This window comes from Megascapheus bottae, chromosome 18 (assembly GCF_031878675.1).
Source record: "Megascapheus bottae isolate mThoBot1 chromosome 18, mThoBot2.hap1, whole genome shotgun sequence".
Classification (NCBI taxonomy): domain Eukaryota; kingdom Metazoa; phylum Chordata; class Mammalia; order Rodentia; family Geomyidae; genus Megascapheus; species Megascapheus bottae.
This window is the reverse complement of record NC_143526.1, coordinates 21899532-21922323: the sequence shown is the minus strand read 5'-3', so window position 1 is coordinate 21922323 and position 22792 is coordinate 21899532. Positions and strand designations below refer to the sequence as shown.

The 22792-nt window shown below is 36.6% G+C and overlaps 2 protein-coding genes across 2 annotated transcripts; both read right to left on the bottom strand.

The window, feature by feature from the left end:
* Positions 1-5754: 5754 nt before the first annotated feature.
* On the bottom strand, positions 5755-19347 carry Mkks (MKKS centrosomal shuttling protein). The gene is made up of 4 exons (XM_090351989.1): positions 18293-19347; positions 16281-16456; positions 14616-14726; positions 5755-9141 (listed from the first exon to the last, which is right to left on the bottom strand). The coding sequence occupies exons 1-4, from the start codon at positions 19275-19277 to the stop codon at positions 8686-8688; spliced, it is 1728 nt and encodes a 575-aa protein (XP_090208115.1). The 5' UTR covers positions 19278-19347; the 3' UTR covers positions 5755-8685.
* Positions 19348-19441: 94 nt separating this feature from the next.
* LOC150050200 (uncharacterized) lies at positions 19442-21576 on the bottom strand. Its single transcript, XM_090351996.1, has 2 exons — positions 21391-21576; positions 19442-19680 (listed from the first exon to the last, which is right to left on the bottom strand). Exon 2 carries the CDS (start codon positions 19637-19639, stop codon positions 19487-19489), a length of 153 nt encoding a protein of 50 aa, XP_090208122.1. The 5' UTR covers positions 19640-19680; positions 21391-21576; the 3' UTR covers positions 19442-19486.
* Positions 21577-22792: the final 1216 nt, after the last annotated feature.

Below are 22792 nucleotides of genomic sequence, written 5' to 3'. Positions count from 1 at the left end.
AAAGACAAGGCAATCTGGTAGCTATAGGTAAAAGATTTGAGTAGATAATACCTTGAAATGATACATTTAAAGAGAACATCTAAATGGCTAATAAATATTTGTTAAGCATGTTATGAAGCTTCTATTTTTTGGGGGGGGTGAAATGTTTCCTAATTTCTCTTCCTCTGTCATTGTTTTCTTCTCTATTTTCTTCCTTAAACTCTCCCCAGTCTTGAACCCTGTGTTGCCTCTGTGTTCATATGAAGTGCCTAGGTACTGAGAAATAATCACTCAGTGTGGTCTGTGTACTCCAGGGTCATTTTCCAGGCTGGCCCTGCTTCCCTTAGGTAAAATCAGTTCCATTCTCATTCTCTTTCTCCTGGAAGTGTAAGCACATATACACACACTACACTTTCACCAAAGCACTTATCACAAAGCACTGTATCAGATATGTAAGTGCTCACTCCCACCCCAAACCAGTGGCTTTATGAAGGTTACCATTAACTTGCTTGTTTCTTTATTTTCTGTTGAACACATCTAGTACACTATAGATGCTTAAATAGTTTCTGAATAAGCAAAATGAATGAAAGTCTTTGGTTTAGTGTTCATGTAACAGGTCTAATCAATATGACAGTAGGGGATGGTGGCAGGGACATAAACTTAAGCCCGTGTTTGAAGCAGAATGGTCTGACAATGGTAATAAACCAGATCAAATGCAAATGATGTATCACATAAGAGTGTGCATATACACTGATCAAAGAACAATAAAACTACTTTGGCAGTACATGACTGAGATTCTAAAGCTAGCTAAATGCCTGGGCATACCAGGACTTAAATTCCTTTTAAGAGGCAAATGTTTCAATTACTTCTTCAGGAAATACCTCCAGAATCACTGAAGGATCATTTGAGATAGGCTTTTCAAGGATGAACAAAGGCAGAAGCTTCTAGCTTCTCCATTTAATGACATGTTGATGTCAAAATCTGCCCCTCACCCAGAACATGCCATCATATAAAATAGCACAATGACAGCCCATCCTGTGCAAAAGAACACAAAGGCATTTCTTTCTCTCCTCCCCTATAACCCCTAATCCCATCCCCCCAGTCAAGGAGTAGCTTCTCCTCTCTCCCTTTCAATATATTCCCCTACTATCAAGTTGGAGACATAGACCCTACCTTTCTGCAAATTAGCTCCTGGCCGGTCAACCTTGCAATGAAGCCCTTTCTTTTTGCAAGAACTGGGGCTATATGCTGGCTTCTATGTATATTGGATAAAGAGCCTCTGCTTGCTTGATATTACTTCCTCCCTTGTGTATGTTTACTAGTAGTCAAGTTTCACCTCGAAGACCAGAGAAGCAGCTGGAGGACACAAGATTTATCTCAAGTTCAGTACTATCTGCCAAACTTCCACCCTTGGGGAGATGTACTTTTGTAGAGCATAATTCCTATTGGCTTGAATCAATTTTCAAAACAGATTAGTTTTCTTTTCCTTTGTGTAAATAATATATGTCCTATATAAATAATTTAAAGATACAGAACACTTGAAAGATGGAATCATCTATAATTCCATTATTCAGAAAAAAACTAGTATTTCTCACGTAGCTTTTTCTTTCTGATTGCGAGTTCAGTTGCATCAGGTTTGATCTGAAACATGCATAATCTCAAGTTTTTAGTCATCTGTATATATTTAAAATGCATGAAGTGATTATGGAATAGCTCAGCGTTACATGCCATCTCTAAAATTCTTGGTCACAAGGGAACATAACTGGGCAAAATGGAAGCGAATTTGGTCTGTAGTTTAGTACAGGACAATGAACAGTCTAAATCTAATCATTTGAAACAACGAAAGCCAACATATATTTTGGCTGAAAATATCTGAAGGTAGGTGACCATGGAAACTAATGTTTCACAGTTTAAAACGCATATTTTTCAGCAAACAAATCGTTGTTACCTACAGAGGTACACATCAAAGTCATCAATATTTTATTCATTTTGACATTAAAATGAATATACGCAATTTCGCTTAACATGATAGTATGCAGTTTGGAAACAAGTCTGACAATCTTAGGTTAACTGAATGTTTAGAGGCGTGAGGATGGGCCCTTCATGGATCAGTGTGATTGACCTTGAATTCTGAGTTACACAGAGGCCATTCGATGTACCTTTAAGCTGAGTTACTTAGTTTTACTTATAGGAGTAGAGCTTTACATGGTGCTTTTGAGCTCTTATTTGCCTTTCTCCGCTCATGGATGGAACTCTACTGCTTGAGCTAGGCCTCCAATTCTGACTTTTTGCTGGTTAATTAGCGATAAGAGCCTCACTTATTTATTTGCCTGGTTGGTTTTGAACTAAGATCTCAGCTTCCTGAGTAGTTAGGATTGTAAGTGTGAGCCACCAGCTGTGGTACTGATTTATTTTTGCAGCAATTGGAAATACAAGGTTAAGACTGAGGAAGATTTCTACTTCACTGAAAATTAAGGTAATATTTATTTTAAAAGTACTGCTCATGTTATAGTCACTTTTCTCTAATACATATTTTATTAACTGGCTGCCCCCTCTCCTTCAATTTTATTTTATTTTATTTTTTTATTTTTTTGTGATTAATAGAAGGGTTACATGATATTTGCCAGATAGATGGTGCATTAATTCTCATGGTCCCATGAAAAAAATAAATAATACCTATTACCTTTAATTTACAAACTTCCTATTGAAAAGTCAGCATTGTATATAGGTAAGAAAATTACAGTGATTGGTGTTAAAATAATCTGAAGAATAAATAATGGATCATAGTATCTAAAACCTCATTTAAAAATAGGGAAGATCTCCAAAATACTTATTTTTTTTTAATTTTCAAGGTTCCTTATGTGACATGCAATCCCACTGTGTGGGAAGAATTCAACTTGATCTCCTTTTCATTTGTCTGTTATGATTAAAAGAGGACAAACAAACTGTGATGTAGACATAGAACTAAGTTGCTTGCCATGCCCTGAATAATAAAGTTGTTTCTTGCCTCTAAAAAAAAAATAAAGAGTAGTGCTCATTAAGCTTTACTCTATTTAGATGGCACACTGCTATTAACAGGACGTAAAGTGGTATTTGTAGTATATGCTACAATGTTATCACTAAGAGCACATGAGCATTTTTGTAGCCTTTCAGACAACTAACCCTATTTAAGCTTGACTTTTGATATTTTCTAAATTTGTTTCTGATGTTTTTGGGTGTAAATTTCAAACTGGGAAAGCAAAAAGGTCTTTCCTATTCATGATTCATGAGTCCACATTATAAAATCAGTTGTCAGAGAATCCGTGAACAACGTTAATGTTCTGAAAGCTCATAGTATGAAGTAAAGCCTAGAAACAGCAGAGTCAGTATTTATGCCAATGCAGTCACTACAATGAAAGAAAACCAGAAAGGATACACATGTAAGAAGATAAATTGATCTGGATGACCAGAAACTTACGTCAGAAATTTATGGCGATGAACACATTTCTTTTCTTTTTTTTTTTTTTTGCCAGTCCTGGGCTTGAGCTCAGGGCCTAAGCACTGTCCTTGGGATTTGTCAAGGCTAGAGCTCTACCACTTGAGCCTCAGAACCACTTCCAGCTGTTTTCTATGTATATGGTACCGAGGTATCGAACCCGGTCTTCGTGCATGCTAGGCAAGCACTCTACCACTAGGCCAAACTCCCGGCCCCTGAACACATTTCTTATAATGCACAATAAAGTGCAAAAGCAAATATTCAATAAAACCTAGAATTTACTTGCTGCTGTTTTCTTCCCTCTCCCCCCCCTTAACCTGGGCCTTGTACTCAGAGCTTGGGCACTATCCCCGAACTTCTGGACTCAAGACTAATGTTCTACCACTTCTACCACTCTACCACAACTCCACTTCTGGCTTTTATGATAGTTAATTGGAAATAAGAGTCTCTCATACTTTCCCTTGTTGGTTTTGAACCACAATCCTCAGATCTCAGTCTCCTGAGTAGTTAGGATTGTGTCAGCCTGGACCACCTGTGTTTTGAAGACCTTGGTTGTAAATAAATATATATAACAGCATAACATGTTAATATTAAAATAATATTTTCCACTTTACTTTGGCATAAAGTGAATAATCGAATTTAATAAAATGTTCATGCCTGGAAGTCTATAAATAATATAAGTAAGAATAGTGATAATTTCTATTGAGAAATTGACAGGACTTTATCCTTTAATTTTTAATTATTTTCATTTTAGTAACTTGAGAATATCTCAATTGTTTATGTAATTATGGAAATAAACTTATTTCATATACATTTACTCATTTATTGTCAACTTTTTATACATAAAAGTGAAGAAGTTACAAAATGATAGTTTTGATTAAATAGGGCAGTGCTAAGAACAAATGTTAATAATTTGTTGATAAAAACTCAATCTATTCTTCTTAAATTCAGGAAATATTAAATTCCTTTGCAACATAATCACCTCCAAGTACTCAAAGACCTATCTGACATATTGACAAAAAAAGTGAATGTAGGGCCAGGAGTTTGGCATAATGGTAAGCATACTTGCCTAGCATGCACTAAGACCCAGTTTCGATTCTCCGGTACCACATACATAGAAAAAGCTGGAAGTGGTGAAGTAGCTCAAGTGGCAGAGTGCTAGCCTTGAGAAAACCACAAGGACAGTGCTCAGGCCCTGATTTCAAGCCCATGACTAGCAAAAAAAATAAGTGAATGTAACAGATCCATCTTTATTTCAAGTAGATCAAGAATGTAAAGGAAACAATAAATATGTTCACTGTGTGTAGCCCTTAATATAAACTAAGAGAATTATAGGATTAGGTCCCCTAAAAGGTATTAAATCCTACAAGAAAAGCTCAGAAGTAAGAAATGATTCAATAAATAATTTGTAACAGTTCTGTTCAACTTTTAAATACATAATTTTGTCTCATGCCAGTTTTTCGAAGTTTCTAATTTCCCTTTTGACTTTCTAAATTAATGTGGAATTGACAGCATGTTGGGAAATCCCAACATGAGACATAAGCATTTAGTACCCAATGTACACAGTATTGGGAAGGTGTTCACCAGGCCAGCAAAGAGAATCTGGATAGAGTAACAACACTATCTACTACAATCTATAACGGTATCTTACCTGACCATGAAAACAATCAGCTTTGTCTCAATGAACTTGGACATATAAGTATAGTTTTACCATTTGTGTGAACTTAATAGTGTCTCCAAAAATGGATAGATGCAAGCCTTCACTCCTGGCACCTTCAATTTCAACTTTAAATAGAAAGAGTCTTTGCAAATATAACTATGTTTAGGATTTCAGAATGACATTATTCTGGATTTATGGTACACTTAACATCCAATCATTGCAGATAGCAGAAGAGGAAGGAGCTTATTTGAAACACAAAAAGAAGGAAAAGCCACATGGAGGAGGCAAAGCTTTGTTATGCCTCTACAAGTTGAGCAAAGGCAATGACTATTGGCTATTAGAGAGACAAGGAAGGGCTCACAGCTTTTTGCTGACAGAACAGCCATGCCAACACCTTGATTTGGAGTTTTTAGCCACTATAGTTACGAAAATTTGTTACAGTAATCCTAGCAAATGAATTCAACATCCCATTTTAAGATAGAGACATGAGATATGGGCTAAGGTAGAGAATTTCCTGAACATGTCTGATGCATTGGGTTTGATCTTCGGCACTACCATAACACAGTTTAACTCCTTCCTTCCTTCCTTCCTTCCTTCCTTCCTTCCTTCCTTCCTTCCTTCCTTCCTTCCTTCCTTCCTTTTTTCCTCTCTTTCTTCCTTTTTCCTCTCTCCTTCCCTCTTTCCTCCTTTTCTCCCTCCCTGGCTTGCTTTGCCAGGCCACGGAGAAATAGGGCGATTTCTATAGTCTTTTTTTTTTTTTGCCAGTCCTTGGGCTCGAACTCAGTGCCTGAGCAATGTCCTTGAGTTTTCTCAAGGCCAGCAGTTCTACACTTGAGCCACAATACCATTTCTGGCTTTTCCTGTGTGTGCAGTACAAAGGAATCGAACCCAGAGCTTCATGCATGCTAGGCAAGCACTCTACCACCAGGCCAAACTCCTGGTCCAATTTATATTATCTTATGTGACATGCTATCATTAGTGACTGTAAAACACCCTTCTTAAACATGTGATGAAGAAAACTTTTGGTTAGGATGATGATAAAAATGCAGAGCCACGCTATCAAGAATACTTTAGGTACAGCTCCAAGAGCACAAGTCTTTTCCATCTATAAGCTAATGGAAGCCTGCAGGCACAGGATAACCACTATAGATATTCCTGTTCTGCAGGAGGGGAAGGGAGACACAGAGAAGTGACGTAAGTATAGTCTACACTCAGGGGAGGAAACTATGCAAGGGCCTGAAAATCATTAGTGGAGATCCCTAGGTATCATCTTAAAACAATTCTTGGAACTACACTTATCTTTGACTCAATAATAAAAGGAATACAACCTAGAAAACTATTTTATGGGGCTTGAGGTCTATAGGGCATTGATAATGATTTGCATTCTAATTTTTTTTGGCTCAGAATAAAACATATTTTTGATTGCTTAAAATTCAATTTCCAACAAAAGCTATATAATGAGTGATTGTTGTATTTAATGTACTATGTTATCTCTCATCTCTTTTGCGGTCCCTTGGTTATTTCATATAGTTACAATATTTTACCTTGTTATCAGATATATTGTATATATGTTTATTTGGTTATTTGAAATAGGATAGGGAAGGGGGGGAAACAAGATGAGGGGTGGGGTGGGGGGAGGGAAATGGGGACCAAGACATGAGAAAGGGTATCAATGTTTGTGAAGTAATGCATCTTCTATCTGGTGAATATAATGTAACCCTTCTATTAATTACAATAAAAATATATGAAAAAATTCAATTTCCACTGGGTACTGATGTAATTCTAGCTGTAATTCGAACTACTCAGGAGGCTGTGCTCTAAAATTACAGTTCGAAACTAGTGTAGGCAGGAAAGTCCATAAGACTCCTATCTCCAGTTAACCACCAAAAGGCCAGAAGTGGAACTTGACTAGAGAAAGCTGGATTATCTCAACTGCCTAGGCCCTGAGTTCAAGCCCTAGGACTGGTGCGTGCGTGCACACGCGCACGTGCACACACACACACACACACACACACACACACACATCAATTTCCCTTTACCATGGCTATAGATCTGATCACTTTTAGACTGTTGGTTTTCTAAAGAGTTTCATCATATTTTCCTACCATTTAATATAGTATATGAGCTTCATAATTGCTCTTCTATTCTGTATTTCTTCTCTAATTTATGCAAACATAGTTGTATTTGTATCAAATTGAAATTGTGTTCTATGGTGAAATACCAGTGTGTCTACCTGAGTATGGGAACAGTTGTAGATTTTTTTTTTCTTTTGCACTAGGACTAAGCTACCGAAGTAACTGTTCCTTTTCTCTATTTTGCTTTCAGAAGTCTTGATAGAACATTCTTTTTTTTTTCTATTAGTCTAGAACTTTGGTTCTCAAGTAAGAGTTTTCTTTCAAGAGAAAATATCTGAAAGCATTTTGTGGTATATAACTTGAGTGTACTACAGGCACCAAGTGAGTAGAGGCTTAGAGGTGCTGCTGAGTATCTTATAATACACTGGACAACTCCTACGATACACAGTAAAGAATTCTTTAGTTCTAGCTCAAATTGTCAGTACTGCTGAGTCTGAGAAACTCTGGTCTTCCAACAAATCAGTTCATCTCTCCCACTTTCAATATGATGAACTAGAGAAGTTGTTTTGTATTTATTACCTATTATACAAACTGACTTTTTCCTGATCACACATTTGATCAGAATAACAAAAATACAGAACGCAAACAGGCAAACCACATTTTATATCAATTACTGAATTGCCGAATAGTACAGACTGAGAGAAAGGGTATCTAGAAAAATAAAATTTCACTACATATGCAACCAGAATTACTTCTTTTGATTAATCAAAATCTAATTTTGGAACATAATTTTATTTTTTAAACATATATAATTGTTATTAGAAAATATCTATACCCAATATACCCAAACTAGAGCAAAAATTAGGGAACAGTTAAAATTCTTGAATATTCTTAGAATGATCTCAAAATAATAACAATAAAAATCTATAACAGCCAGTGCTAGTGGCTCATATCTATATTTCTACCAACTCAGGATTCTCCTGAGTTCCTCAGAGAGAGAGAGAGAGAGAGAGAGAGAGAGAGAGAGGAGGATCTGAGGATTGAAGTTCAAAGCGAGCCCAGGAAAGAAAGTCCATGAGATTCTCACCTCCAATTAACCACTAGAAAATCAAATGTGGCGCTGTGTCTCAAAGTGACAGAGTACTAACCTTGAGTAAAAAAGCTCAGGGATAGCACCAAGCTCTGAGTTCAAGACCCACAACTGACAAAAAACAAAATCCACAAAGATCTGAAACAACAGATAGTGGTCATGCAACTTACAATGGTCACTGTGAAATCCCTGAGACAACTACAATGTCTTTAACAACAATGCTTAAGATTTTTATTATTTTATAACTTTTCTATTGAGGAATCATTCCTTCCCATATGTGCGTATGATTTTATAAATTATCTGTCCAAATATACAGAACAAGCCTCTGAGAGTAAGCAATTCACTACGTTTCTTAAATTGGCAGCTGGCTAGCTTGCTTCACAATCTAAAGATGTCATCTTTTACATCAGTTGTTATCTTCAATGACATATGAAAGATCTAAAATCAAATTAGCTGTCTCTACAGCTACCTGTAGGCCATTAAGCTTGGCAGTCAAACAGTCCACAGTTAGACTGCTGGCTGAGCCCACAGCTGGTAAACCCACATCTGCATGTGGAAGGAAGGCTGGTGGTGCAAAAGGAGGATGTGTGCTTCTTAAGAAGGACCAACCAAGATCTTCCTGACTATCAAGTAATCCACAGCCACATCTTGAAAGCAAATCTGACCAGTTACTGACAGAGGGAGAATCCGCCTGGACTGACCAAAAGTGTCCATACTTCATGTCACTCAGCATTTCACCTCCATCATGTTCCAAAGCGCAAGCAGGAGATTCCAGAGCACTGCAAAACGCTTTTGCCATCAGTTGAAGCTCTGCTAGAGTACATCCACAGTCTTTCAGAATGCTTTCGGCTTCACTGTGCGTCTAACAAAACGTAAAAGACGAAGAGCAGTTAATATAAAAATGTTTCACAACGGTAAGATACTTGATCAAAACCTTATTCATAAGGTTACCATTCAGAGATGGAAGTGTTACCTAGTGGTAGAATGCCTGCCTAGCATGCATGAAGCTCTGGGTTCGATTTCTCAGTGCCACATATATAGAAAAAGCTGGAAGTGGTACTGTGGCTCAAGTGATAGAGGGCTAGCCTTGAGACAGCTTAAGGACAGTGGCCGGGTCCCGAGTTGTTCAAGCTTTCCAAGCCTGACCCCTCCCCCCCAAAAAAGTCACCATTCACCTTGGTTTATTTTGACTTATTCATTTTTATTTATTTTCAACCAAGTTGGTCCTTAACAAGGCTGGGTATGGTAGAAATGTATGTTTCTAGTCATGTAATCAGAATGAGTTAAAATAGCTCCATCACCTCAACAGATGAACAGCTACAGAAAAAGTGGTGGTAACTACACAATGGGTGTCATTTAACCACAAAGAACAAAATTATGTCATTTTATGGAATAGAAGACCATTACGTTAAGTGAGAAAACCCAGACTCAGAAAAACAAATACCACATGTTTTTTCTTATATGCAGAGTATATATTAAAAAAGACACAAACATATAAGGAGACTATTTGCTATTTATGGACTGATCAGAAAGAGGGTGCTTGGGGGATAAATATGATTAAAGTATACATGTATGAAAATGTCAAAATGATACTCATTATTTATATATTTAATTATTTATACAGTTAATTAAAAAAAACACTATTCAAAACCAAATGCTGTTTTCATATCAGTATGTTACAATGGAGATTTTTTTTCTTCAAATTAACAAAAATGGTAAGATGACTTTAAACTACTTCTTTGCCACAGTGCTCAAAAAAGTTTATTTTGGACCTTTCTTAAGAGAGAAAAATTAATATATTCACAAACAAATAACTTAAAAATGGCTTACAAATCTATACCTTATATAATTAATAATAGTGATAAGACTTGTTTTGTAACCATATGTGGACCAAGTGAGATAATCTATATTGCATTGTCTGCTCTTATCCTCCATGTTGTATTGCTTTGCCAAAAACTCCCCAAAAACCTTAAAGTATCTCTTTCTTCCAAAATACTTTCTCTGCTCACTCAATTTCATTTGCAGAATGATCACCCATTCAGTATCAGATGGGCATATATTTTGTTTTTTCTAATGTGAGTTTTGTTAAATGTTCACGGGGTTTGTCAACAGACGTTAGGTTGCTTGGGAAAGCAGGGAAGGGTATGTAGTATGTAATAAAAAGTTTCCTCTGAAAATTTATAGCGCTGAGTGCCTACAACAACAAGTTGGAAAAATTGCAAACCAACAAGTTAATGTCTCACCTTAAGCTCCTGGAAAAAGAGCAACAAACCAACCCTAATCCCAGTAGAAGAAAGCAAATTATTAAAATCAAAGCAGAATTAAATGATTTGGAATCCAAAAAAACTATAGAAAGAATCAACAAAACAAGGAGTTGGTTCTTTGAAAGAATTAACAAAATTGACAAGCCCTTAGCAAATCTTACCAAAAAAAGAAGAGAGCATATCGAAATAAACAAAATCGCAGATGAAAATGGTAATATCATGACAGAAATTACCAAGATCCAGAATATCATGAGGGAATACTTCTCAAACCTTTACACCAACAAATTTGAGAATCTAGATGAAATGGATGAATTCCTAACTAATATTAACATACCCACACTGAACCAAGAAGAACTAAGCCAACTCAACAGGCCTATTTCAAGCACTGAAATAGAAATGGCAATTAGAGAACTTCTACCTAAGAAAAGCCCAGGGCCAGATGGATTCACAGCTGAATTCTATAAGGTCTTCAAAGCAGAGCTCACACCAATACTCCTCAAGCTCTTCAATGAAATTGAAAATGAAGGTTCTTTACCAAACTCATTCTATGAAGCCAGTATAACCCTCATCCCCAAACCAGACAGAGATTCATCAAAGAAAGAGAACTATAGACCTATATCTTTGATGAACATCGATGCAAAACTTCTCAACAAAATACTGGCCAACCGTCTACAACAACTCATCAAAAAAATTATACACTATGATCAAACTGGATTCATCACAGGGAGGCAAAGCTGGTTCAACATACGCAAATCAATTAATATAATTCAACACATCAAAAGGAGCAAGGACAAAAATCACATGATTGTCTCAATAGATGCAGAAAAGGCATTTGACAAGATCCAACACCCCTTTATGTTAAAAGCTCTGGAGAAACTAGGAATCCATGGAACATTCCTCAATGTAATAAAGGCTGTGTATGAGAAACCCACTGCTAGTATTACACTTAATGGTGAAAATCTAAAGCCATTCCCTCTAAAATCAGGAATGAGACAAGGATGCCCACTCTCTCCACTACTCTTTAACATAGTACTAGAATTCCTAGCCAGTGCAATAAGGCAAGAAGCAAGCATAAAGGGGATCCAAGTAGGGAAAGAGGAAATAAAACTATCCCTCTTTGCAGATGACATGATTCTGTATTTAAAGAATCCTACAGACTCTACTCCCAAGTTCCTTGAGCTGATTCAAAACTTTGGAAGAGTAGCAGGCTATAAAATCAACCCTCAAAAATCAACTGCCTTCCTTTACGCCAACAGTGAGAAGAACGAGGCAATAATCAGGAAAGAAACTCCTTTCACAATAGCCTCAAAGAAAATAAAGTACCTAGGAATTAGCTTAACTAAGAATGTAAAGGACCTTTTTGACGAAAACTTTAAAACCCTAAAAAAGGAAATTAAAGCAGAACTAAGGAAATGGAAAAACCTCCCTTGCTCCTGGATTGGAAGAATCAACATTGTGAAAATGACAATCTTGCCAAGGGCTATCTACAAATTCAACGCAATACCCATCAACATCCCAATGTCATTCTTTAAAGAAATAGAAGAGGCAATTCAAAATTTCATATGGAATAATAAAAGACCCCGTATAGCAAAAACACTTCTTAGCAGAAAGAACAGTGCTGGAGGACTTTCAATTCCAAACTTTAGACTCTATTACAGAGCTATAATTCTCAAAACAGCTTGGTACTGGCACAAGAACAGGCCTGAAGACCAATGGAATAGAACTGAGGACCCAGATATTAAACCACAGACCTATAGCCACCTAATCTTTGACAAGGGAGCCAAAAAAATAGAATGAAAGAGACAGCCTCTTCAACAAGTTGTACTGGCGGAACTGGTTAAGCAGCTGCAGAAAACTAAAGTTGGATCCTTCTTTGTCACCCTGCACTAGAATTACTCCAAATGGATCAAAGACCTGGAGGTAAAAGCTGACACACTGAAAACTTTACAGGAAGGAATAGGAGATACACTAGGCCTCCTTGGCACAGGTCGAAACTTTCTTAGTAAGGACCAAGAATCACAACAAATCAGAGAAAGGCTGGATAAGTGGGACTGCATTAAACTGTGGAGCTTTTGTATGGCAAAGGACATAGCTAGTAAATTAATTAGGAAGCCTACAGAGTGGGAGAAGATCTTCACCAACCAAACAACGGACAAAGGCCTCATATCTAAAATATATCAACAACTCAAAAAATTGAATCACTCCAAAACTAATCTCCAAAGTAACAACCATCACATTAAAAAATGGGCCAAAGACTTAAAGAGAGTCTTCTCTGAAGAAGAAACAAAAATGGCCTATAGACACATGAAGAAATGCTCAACATCTCTGGTCATAAAAGAAATGCAAATCAAAACAACTCTAAGATTCCACCTCACTCCAGTTAGAATGGCCAGGATCAGGAAAATGAATAATAACAGATGCTGGAGGGGATGTGGCCAGGAGGGATCACTACTACACTGTTGGTGGGAGTGTAAATTCGTTCAACCACTATGGAAAGCAGTGTGGCAGTGCCTCAAAAGGCTAAACATAGAACTCCCCTATGACCCAGCAATTCCACTACTTGGCATTTACCCAACCATCCAGAAACAACGGCATACTAAATCCACTAGCACAACAATGTTTATTGCAGCACTATTCATCATAGCAAAGATATGGAACCAACCTAGATATCCCTCAGTTGATGAGTGGATCAACAAGTTGTGGTATTTGTACACAATGGAATTCTATGCTGCTGTCAGAAAGAATGACATCGCCCCATTTGATAGGAAATGGAAAGACTTAGAAAAAATCATATTAAGTGAAGTAAGCCAGACTCAAAGGAACTTAGGCTCAATGGTTTCCCTCATTCGTCACAATCAGTAGAAACCTTGGGCACTACTAGCAGAGATTTGCAATAGAGCAAAACCTTGATACATAAGGCCATATAGTATGAAGCTGATTGAAAGTACCTCCAGGATATTGAAACAAAAGCCATATAACGAATGATTGTTGTCCTTAATGTACTATGTTGTCTCTCATCTCCTTTGCTGTCCCTTGGTTATCTCATATTGTTACAGTATCTCACATTGTTATCTGATATATTAAATTTATTTGTATTTGGTTATTTAAAATTTGATAGGGAAGGGGGGAAAACCAAGACGGGTGGGGGGTGTGGGGGGGAGGGTAAAGGGTACCAAGACATGTGAAAGGGTATCAATGTATGTGAATTAATGCACCTTCTATCTGGCAAATATCATGTAACCCTTTTACTAATTACAATAAAAAAAAAGAAAAAAAAAGTTTCCTCTGTCTCCAGTCCCTCTACAGAGGCCCTCAGTAACTTTCTGCTCTATGCAATTTAGTGAACTGTGCATATCTGCAGAACAACTGAGTTTCAAGTAAGGATTAATCATGAATAATTAAGAAAATAATCAGAAGGATAACACTCTAAACTTATAACTTTCAAGTAGAAATTTTATAGATTAACCAGAAATTGTACTTAGTAGAATTTTATTTGGAGTCTATTAAGCAATTAACAGAATTAAATAGAATTATGGATTATAATTAAATAGAATTATAATTAAAATATCTTATGCACAGATACCAACTTAAAAAATATAATAACATATGGAATGTTCTAACAGGTTTTCTCAATGCTCTAGGAAGTACTGAAATACTTTGTAAAATCTAAGCATTCTACTGTGAGCAGCACTGACTATATTTAATAGTTGAGCCAGGAACTTATGAAAACAGAAAGCTAACTTCAGCTGCATATCATGTAGCCAATACTAACGGGGCTGTGGCTCAGGGGTAGGGTGGTAAGCCTTGAACTGATTAGCTCAGGGACAATACCCAGGCCCAGAGTTCAAGCCCATGTCCCCCCCCAAAAAAAAAAATCACTGCAAAATGCCACCTTATATTCACAAGTATTGTTTTCCTAGTTTGTTTTTATCTAAACGTAATACTTGGGTTAGATTTTGGAAAAATTATGATGAAACATCCTAAGGTATTATGATTTGGTTTATTATTGGTTTATTATTGCACAAAGCAAAAATTGCTGGCAGTTTTGGTGATCTGAAGAGCACTTGCTTACCTTGTTTCTGATATATGCAGCCAAATGAGTCTCCGTGCAGCCACCTCCCAACAAAACCCAGGGTTCCTTAATTGTTAGCTGCAAAGCATGCAGTGCTGTTTGACACGCAAGCTACAAAGGAAGCACATTAGAATCAAGAATTCACATCAGAAACAGGGAAAAAAAACTATGATCTCAAAGCAACAATTATAGTAGGCTCTTTATTGACAAAGAATAAAATGTGTTGTCCAAGTTGTAACTTAATTAATATACTTTGGAATAACAAAATAGGCTATCTTTATAGAATTATATTAATATTTTATTTCTATGTATGTGGTACTGAGGAATTGAACCCGGGTCTTCGTGCATGCTAGGCAAGCACTCTCACCACTAGGCCAGACATCAGGCTCAATATTCTATTTCATATACAATCTTTTCTTTGCATATGATTTACAAATGTGTACTTTAAAAAATACCTGGTTGAATATTGTGAATATTGTGTTATAAATATTGTGAATTTGTGAGCTGTTGCTCAAAGTAGTAAAGCACTAGCCTTGACCATAAAAGGTCAGGGACAGCACCCAAGTCCTACAACCAACAAACAATCATACAGATCTCTGACGCACCAATGATATATATTTTCACATATGTGAATCTTTAAATTTGCGATCAATGCCATAGATGATCATTTCCCTTGTCTAAATTCTGCATGTGTTCTTCTTGGCAGAGAATAATAAACTAGTTAGAGATAGATGACAGATATTAACTAGGGAACTCATCTGCTAACTGAATTATTCATAATATACATTAACATATATAATTTAATTTTTAAGAAAAGTTTATATCAAGGACCCATAGGCTTCTTTTTTCTTTCCTCTTTATGGTGGAGACAGGAGTTTCAACTCAGAGGCTCATGTTTGTTAGGCAGGCATTATACCATTTGAACCATTCATTCCCCAACCTTTATGCTTTTTTTTTTTTAAATTTAAATAAGGCCTTATATTTTTTCCTTGGGAGGCCTAGGCCTCCAGTTTAATCCTCCAGTTTAGTTATGTTCCTCATATAGCTGGGATGACATGTTGAGCAACCACACTCTGCTTTTCACAGGTTCAGAAAGGGTCTCCTAGACTTTTTGTTCATGTTGGCTTTAAACTATGATCTTCCTGATCTCTGCCTTCCCTACAGCTACTATTATACACATGAGCTGCTCTTTGCTTAGGTTTTGGTAAAAAGTGGAAATACCACTTCAAGTCTATCATAAATGTCAAAGACAAATTACTTCTGGTTCTGCTCTTCTTTTGGTGCTGAGATTGCATTCAGGCCCTTGTGAATATGGCTTAACACTTGTTCTACCACTGAACCACATCTCCATATCTCCCACTCCGACAACTTTTTTTTTTTTTTTTTTTGCCAGTCCTGGGCCTTGAGCTCAGGGCCTGAGCACTGTCCTTGGGCTTTCTCAAGGCTAGAACTCTACCACTTGAGCCACAGCACCACTCTGGCTTTTTTCTATGTATGTGGTACCAAGGAATCAAACTTGGGTCTTCGTGCATGCTAGGCAAGCACTTTATCACTAGACCAAACTCCCCGCCCCTCATTTTTGTTTTGGCTTTTTATATCGCTATGGAAATTATGGAACTTATGGTGAAAGCACTCTTAAATGTGGAACTCCAAGTTATCTCCTACCTTCAGCTCATCCCAGGAAGTGTCATTTCTATTGCACAGCAGCAAGCTGCAGACAGTTGCTTTGTTAGGAATGAGATGAAAGAAATATTTGGAGCCTAATTTTGCAGAGCGCACATCTTTCACGCTTCCATAGCTACTCAGGGATACTGCTCCTACGGAACCAATAGGCTGTGTTCCTATTTTTATAAAGAACAGAAAAAATATATAAGCAAAGGTGTAGCAAACATTCATCTAAAAAGGAATAAAAATTAATAAAAGAATACTGATTCTTAAAGCCCCACTAAAGTTTTTCATTTAAAATACGGAATGTAGGGTAAGAAATCAAATCCAGCTCATTAAACCTCTGAGATTCACATTCTGCTATTAAAATGATACACTTCGAGAGTCAAGCACAGGTTCTTGGGTTTAGACCATTTCATGGTAATGAGGATTACGTCCAGGGCCTCGTGTATGTTAGCCAGGTGCTCCAGTGTTGAGCTACACCCCCAATTCTACTTCCTTAAACATTTGTTAAAGCTATTTTTATACTCATTTCCTAGACAAATATAAAGAGGCAGACCAAAATTTCCATCAATTTTTTAGGAAATATAAAAACCTTCCTTTTAGGGATTGACTCCTTTAAAGAAGTTAAAATATCTAACATCCTGTTCTTGGTACTTAGAAGTAACTAACATGGGCTAAAGTGGAAACCCAGTCCTCATTTACAATATTGGTTCCATGGGAAAATATTCCATGCTTTAAAAACTGACTCTATAATCAGAAATACAATAAAAAGAAAAACAACGCTGATAACCAGAATTCTTAAGCTGGAAACTGCCAGATTTGTGTAATGCTAGTGGATAATCTTTCAAGGCTCTGAACCAATGAGTTCTAAAGAATAATTTCGTTTATCTTTCTTACTAATACACATTTTGATAAATTGACAGCTTTACAAAAGTAGGACAGTTACTGAAGTATATTATCTTACAGATTGGTCTTTTTAGATGATTTGTATTAGGACTAAAGTTGGAGGGTGGCATCTATTGTAGTCCTAGCTCTTTGGAGTGAAATTGTTGAGGATGGCTGGAGGCCAAGACTTCAAGACTAGGCTGGGCAACAGTGAAACTCAACCTGGGGGGGGGGGCAGGAAGGTTGCAACCCATGCAAAACTAAATGATCATCTTTTTGACAGGAGACATTGGAGTCGCCTGAATCAAGGGCTCTCCAACTTTTCTTAGGTCAAATAGGTATGAATAACCTCATATAGGCTTTAAACTCACTGAATTTGTGCAGTACAGTGCATCTCTTGCCTTCAGTAACTTTTTTATTCAATGTTATCACCGAGTAAACAATTTGAAAATCATGTTGGTTAGGCCTGCTGTAGCTAGATGGTAAGGCAAAGTATAGAGACAGATTTGCTTCTGGTTCTCAATGGGATTTCATTTTTTTTTTTTCCAGTATTGGGGCTTGTACTCAGGACTTCCTGCTTGATAGGGAAACACTCTACTACTTGATTCAATGCCCCTAGTCCTTTTGCTGTTAGTTTTTGCAGATGGGGACTTGAGCTTTCGTGGCGTCTGGATATAATCCTCTTATCTCTTGCCTGAGATGTTGGGATTATAGGCATGTACAATATCTGGACCCAGCTAGAAATACTTTTTGACATTAAAGGTATATGTACACAAGTTCACTGGTATTAAGAAAAAGGTGAAAGGAATATTTTATAAAATCATCTTTTGAATGTAACATGCTATAAAGCCTTATAAATCCCAATAGTACAAGAATCTGGTGTAAAGTATAAAACCTCTCATGCTTATGTTAATTATGCACAAAAAATTTGGGAGTTAATTCATAACAGACTGAGTATGTGGGGGCTGGAAAACACACAGGAAATGGTTATGATCACTCCACTTTTAGCAAATGACCCATAGAACATCATTTTACAAAACAACCTTTGCTGTCAAAATTGATATGCGTACTGAATGATTTATTAATGGTAAGTGACAATAAAAAAAAGTGCTTTTTTTTTTTACCTGTCACCTTGCTCAGGGATTCCATCAAAGTCATTCCAAGTCTGTCAATGGCAATAATGCGATGGGAACTGAGGAACTGTTTCAAAGATGGGTGCAGAACTTTTTGGCACAAGACGAGATCTACTTGGTCATTAACTAGCTGCCTCCCTAGATTAAGCAACTGGTCTAGGACTGCATTCTCAAGAGACACACCGGAAGGGACAACCAAAGTTCCTTCTCCAGCTTCAGAAAAATCTCCCGATAAAGAAATACAAAAGAGCGCCACTTTGAGGGGACTGGGCTTTTGGATAGGTAACAATCTCCTCAGTTGATCCTCTGATATATCAATGAGTATTCCCGGTAATACAGTAGAATCTGTAACTCTCTGATCCTTTCCAGGCACAATGATGCTCTGTCCTAAGGTGATAGGGTCATCTGTGCTTTCTGGAATTGTCAGCAAAAAGGCTCTCAGAATCAAAGTGCTGATATGCTCTACTTCCTTTCTGGTGAGCATACAGGCGGGTTTGCTTTTTAATATACTGCGTGTCAAGCTAAGTGGAATTTGAGTGCTACCAAAATCGACTGGGATTCGACAACCACAGGCTTCAGACTTGAGGTAAATAGTACAGAGATTCAGAAGATGTTTATTCAATTTAATGACAGTGGTGGCTGTCAAGCCCATTCTGTGAACATTATCAATCAGGTTGCAGCAAAGAATGGCTGTGAATAAACCACAGTCACGAAAGCACGACACGTGATTTTGCACAGAAGTGGTCAGGATCTTTAGTACGGGATGGGTGACGGGCAGGTTTCTGAGCAGGGCGGAGGACTGTGAGGTAGTGCACACATAACCTCCCAGGCCATTGTGCAGCTGCTTCAGTCTGCCTGAAGGGCCATAGCATGATGTTACAATCTCTTTCAAGACAGCTAGTGTGGACTTGACTCTCTCACTTGTTAGTGGTTCGCTTTTACACAATGATGGCTTCTTAGTTTCTAAACGAGACATCTTACTTCAGGTGTACCTTGAGAAGAGGGCTTTTATTTGGTTAAACATATTGTTCTATTTGTTATATTGTCATGTGTTCTAAGATTAAAAACATATTCGTGTGGAATGAATACCTGAAAAGAGTACCATAAATACAAAATTAAATAGTGAAACCAATCAGTTGGTAATGACTTAATGGCATACTGATAATTCCAAATATTTATTTTACTTCATTCTTCAACATTCCTTCGTCTGTCTGCAGACTGAGATTTTACAGAATGTTTTGCAATCCTCTGCATAAAATAAGTTCCAAGATGGAGACCTATGAAAGACACCCCAGCTACGAGAAGCCAGTTCTTTCTAATCCAACTGGGGTTTTTCATCTCTTCTTTGAATATCAAATTCTGATTCAAACTGCTTCTTTCTATAAAAAATCAAAATAAAACATTTTAGAAGAATAATTCCACAAATTTTTGAAGACCACACTTTAATAATTTACTTGGATGATCGGTTCCAGCTTTATAAAAAAAAAACAAAAAACAAAACAAAAAAAAACCCCACCAACCATCACAAGCCTCAAGAAATGAGAAAAGTGAACCATTTTAGATTCAACATTTCTATATTTTTAATGAATTTACCATGTAAGAGCAAGTGCTTTTATTTCAATGATTTTGGAATGTAAAACAAAGCTAAAAAGCGTATAGAACAGTTACTAGAATATAGTATGCTTCAAGAAGAGAAATGCTATGTTTTTATGTAATAAAACTAAGAATAATGGTGCAGGCCTAAAATCCTAGCTGTTTGGGAGTTAAGAGTTGTAAACACCATGGTTTGAGGGAAAAAGTGAGATTCCATCTTACAATCCAGACATGGTAGTACTTGCCTATAATCCCAGATATAGGAAGAAATAGTTAGGAGGAGGATTGGGATCTGAGGCTAGTGTATACGAAAACATGAGGCCTTATTTCAAAAATAACTAAAAAATTGCTGGAGGTGTGGCTCAGTGGTTGAGCACCTGCCAAGCAAGCCCAAGGTCCTGTGTTCAAATTTCAGTACTGACAACATAAAAAAAAAATGTAGTGCTCAATGTTACAATACGTGTCTAAGTATGTTCCAGGCGCCGAATTCTACCTTAAAACTGCACCCCCAAAGTAATCCTAAAGAATTAAAATAGTTTACCTGAGTCTTCAATTAAAAAAATATACACCCAAATGTTTTTACTCTATTACAGAAAGATTAAATGTTATGTTTATTTATACCTCTGTTTTGCTTGGAAACCAAGTTTTAACAGAAAAAGCATTTACTTCCAGTCCTACTTGTAAATTATGAAGACTACACGTGTTAGTATTCTTCCCACATATATTCACTAATGTACGATCTACATTTACATTAGCAAGTCTAGTCTGCAGGACACAATGCATTAATGTACAAACTATGTTCCTGTGCAACTAATCTTCCCCAAAATGTTGGTTAAAAATGAGATACAAGGTGGGCAATGGTGGTTAATGCCTGTAATCCTAGCTACTCAGGAGGCTGACATCTGAGGACAGAGGTTCAAAGCTAGCCTGGGCACAAAAGTCCATGGGACTTTTCTCTCCAATTAACCAGAAGACCAAAAGTGGTGCTGTGGCTCAAGTGGTAGAGTGGTAGCTTTGAGCAGAAAAGCCTAGGGACTGTACCCTGGCCCAGAATTCAAGCCCTGCAACTGACTGAAAAAAAAAAAAAAAAGATGAGATAACTCCCCCTCCCAAAATTACAATGAAATGAGATTAAAAAAAAAAAAAGAAACCAAGAAGGCCAACCTTAGCTGACAAAGAGTAGGACTTGGTTTACAACTCTACCTCCAGCAGTCTGATATTATGTTAAAAAGGTAGACTATTGCAAGCAGCTGCATACTGAGATATAAAAATCCTTGCTCTTTTATAATCACAATGTGTGAAAACATAAAAATCTCAGGTCATGGACTTCAACTGTTGAAGCCTAGCATTTTAAAGATAATGGTTATCCAATGAGCACTTAATAGCACTCATTGTTATTTTCAGGAAAATGCTATGGCAGCTTCTTGGAGAGAAATTAGCTTTTTTAAGGATAATCTAACGTACTCTCAGGTAAGGCATGGTAGAGTGGCACATACCAAAATGGAATTATGAAGCTATTTGGTTTAAAGAAGTGAGGAGAATGTCATGCAAAGTGTTCTGGTTACAGCTTCCAATGTAAAGGTTCTATAACTATGGCAACTGGCTTAAGGTAAAAGCAATTGATGTTCAGCTTTCTCCAACAATAAAACTACAGGGAACCTTATGGCAAAAGAACTGCTTCATCTTCTGCCACAAGCAGTCACAACTGAAGTATTATTTCAGTGTTTATTTCAGATTCAGCAAAATCCAAGAAACACATTGCTTTAGTGAAGTGACTTACATATGGTGATTTATACATTAAAACACATACATATATAAACAATAAAAACTATGATTGGTAAAATGATCCATTTTTCAGTTAGAAGTTTCTAGTTGTAAAATTATTTCAATTCATAATTAGTGAAATATTACTTTAAAAAAATGGAATGCCATTTTGGCAATTCTAACATCTTGCAGTTCAGTAATGGAAACCTTTTGTCTGCCAAGTTCCATTTGGTTATTTACACTATTTACACATCATTTGAGGGCCATATAAAATTATCAACACCAGTAGATGTTCAAAGAGAGATGAGAAATAAGAAGCACATCATGTATTACTACAAAAAGAGAAAGGAAAAAAAATCATAGAATTAATTAACCTCTAAATCATTTTACCATATTAAATCTTTGGTTTGAAGAGATTGCCAATCTAGTCATTGGTTTAGGACGTGGATAAACTATAAAAATAAGAAAAAGGAATGAAACCAGTTATAGAGCTGGCATATGAACTATATTTAGAAGTGGAAGTTGAGCTTTATTAAAACGTTCTTTTCCTAAGCAACATGATCCAGAATTCAGAAGTTGTCAGAGGCATGATCTTCACTATTCCTGAACTTGCAGTTCTAACAGGTTTTGTTTTGCTTTTAAACGAGTTACTTATGTAACAGTAAATTACATGATTATCTTCTAAATTAAAAGCAGCATTACAAAATGTCATTTACAGAAATGTATACAAGTAAAAGATACAACAAAGGTATCAGAGTTTTGAGAAATTGGTCTATTCTAAATCAGAGGCAAGACAAACTCACGGTGAGCTAAGAAAGTTTTCTACCCTAAATTAAGAATGTTATCAAAGACCATCGGGGTTAAGTTAAAAGGGTACAACAATGATATAGGAGTCAGTCTGAAGAGGATCTAAGGTGGGACTATTTCAGCACTAATCAAACTTGCAACTGTAGTTGGATTAGTTGAACTGTATGTAAAAATCACATATTCATATTGGCACCAAACAAAATTCCTTAAGACTGTTAAGAACATGAGCTCAATATTTTAAAAATCAACACAGAATAAAGCATTTAGTTTTCTGTACAAATGCATTTTGGAGGGGAAAGTTATGACAACTAATGAAAGGACAATTAA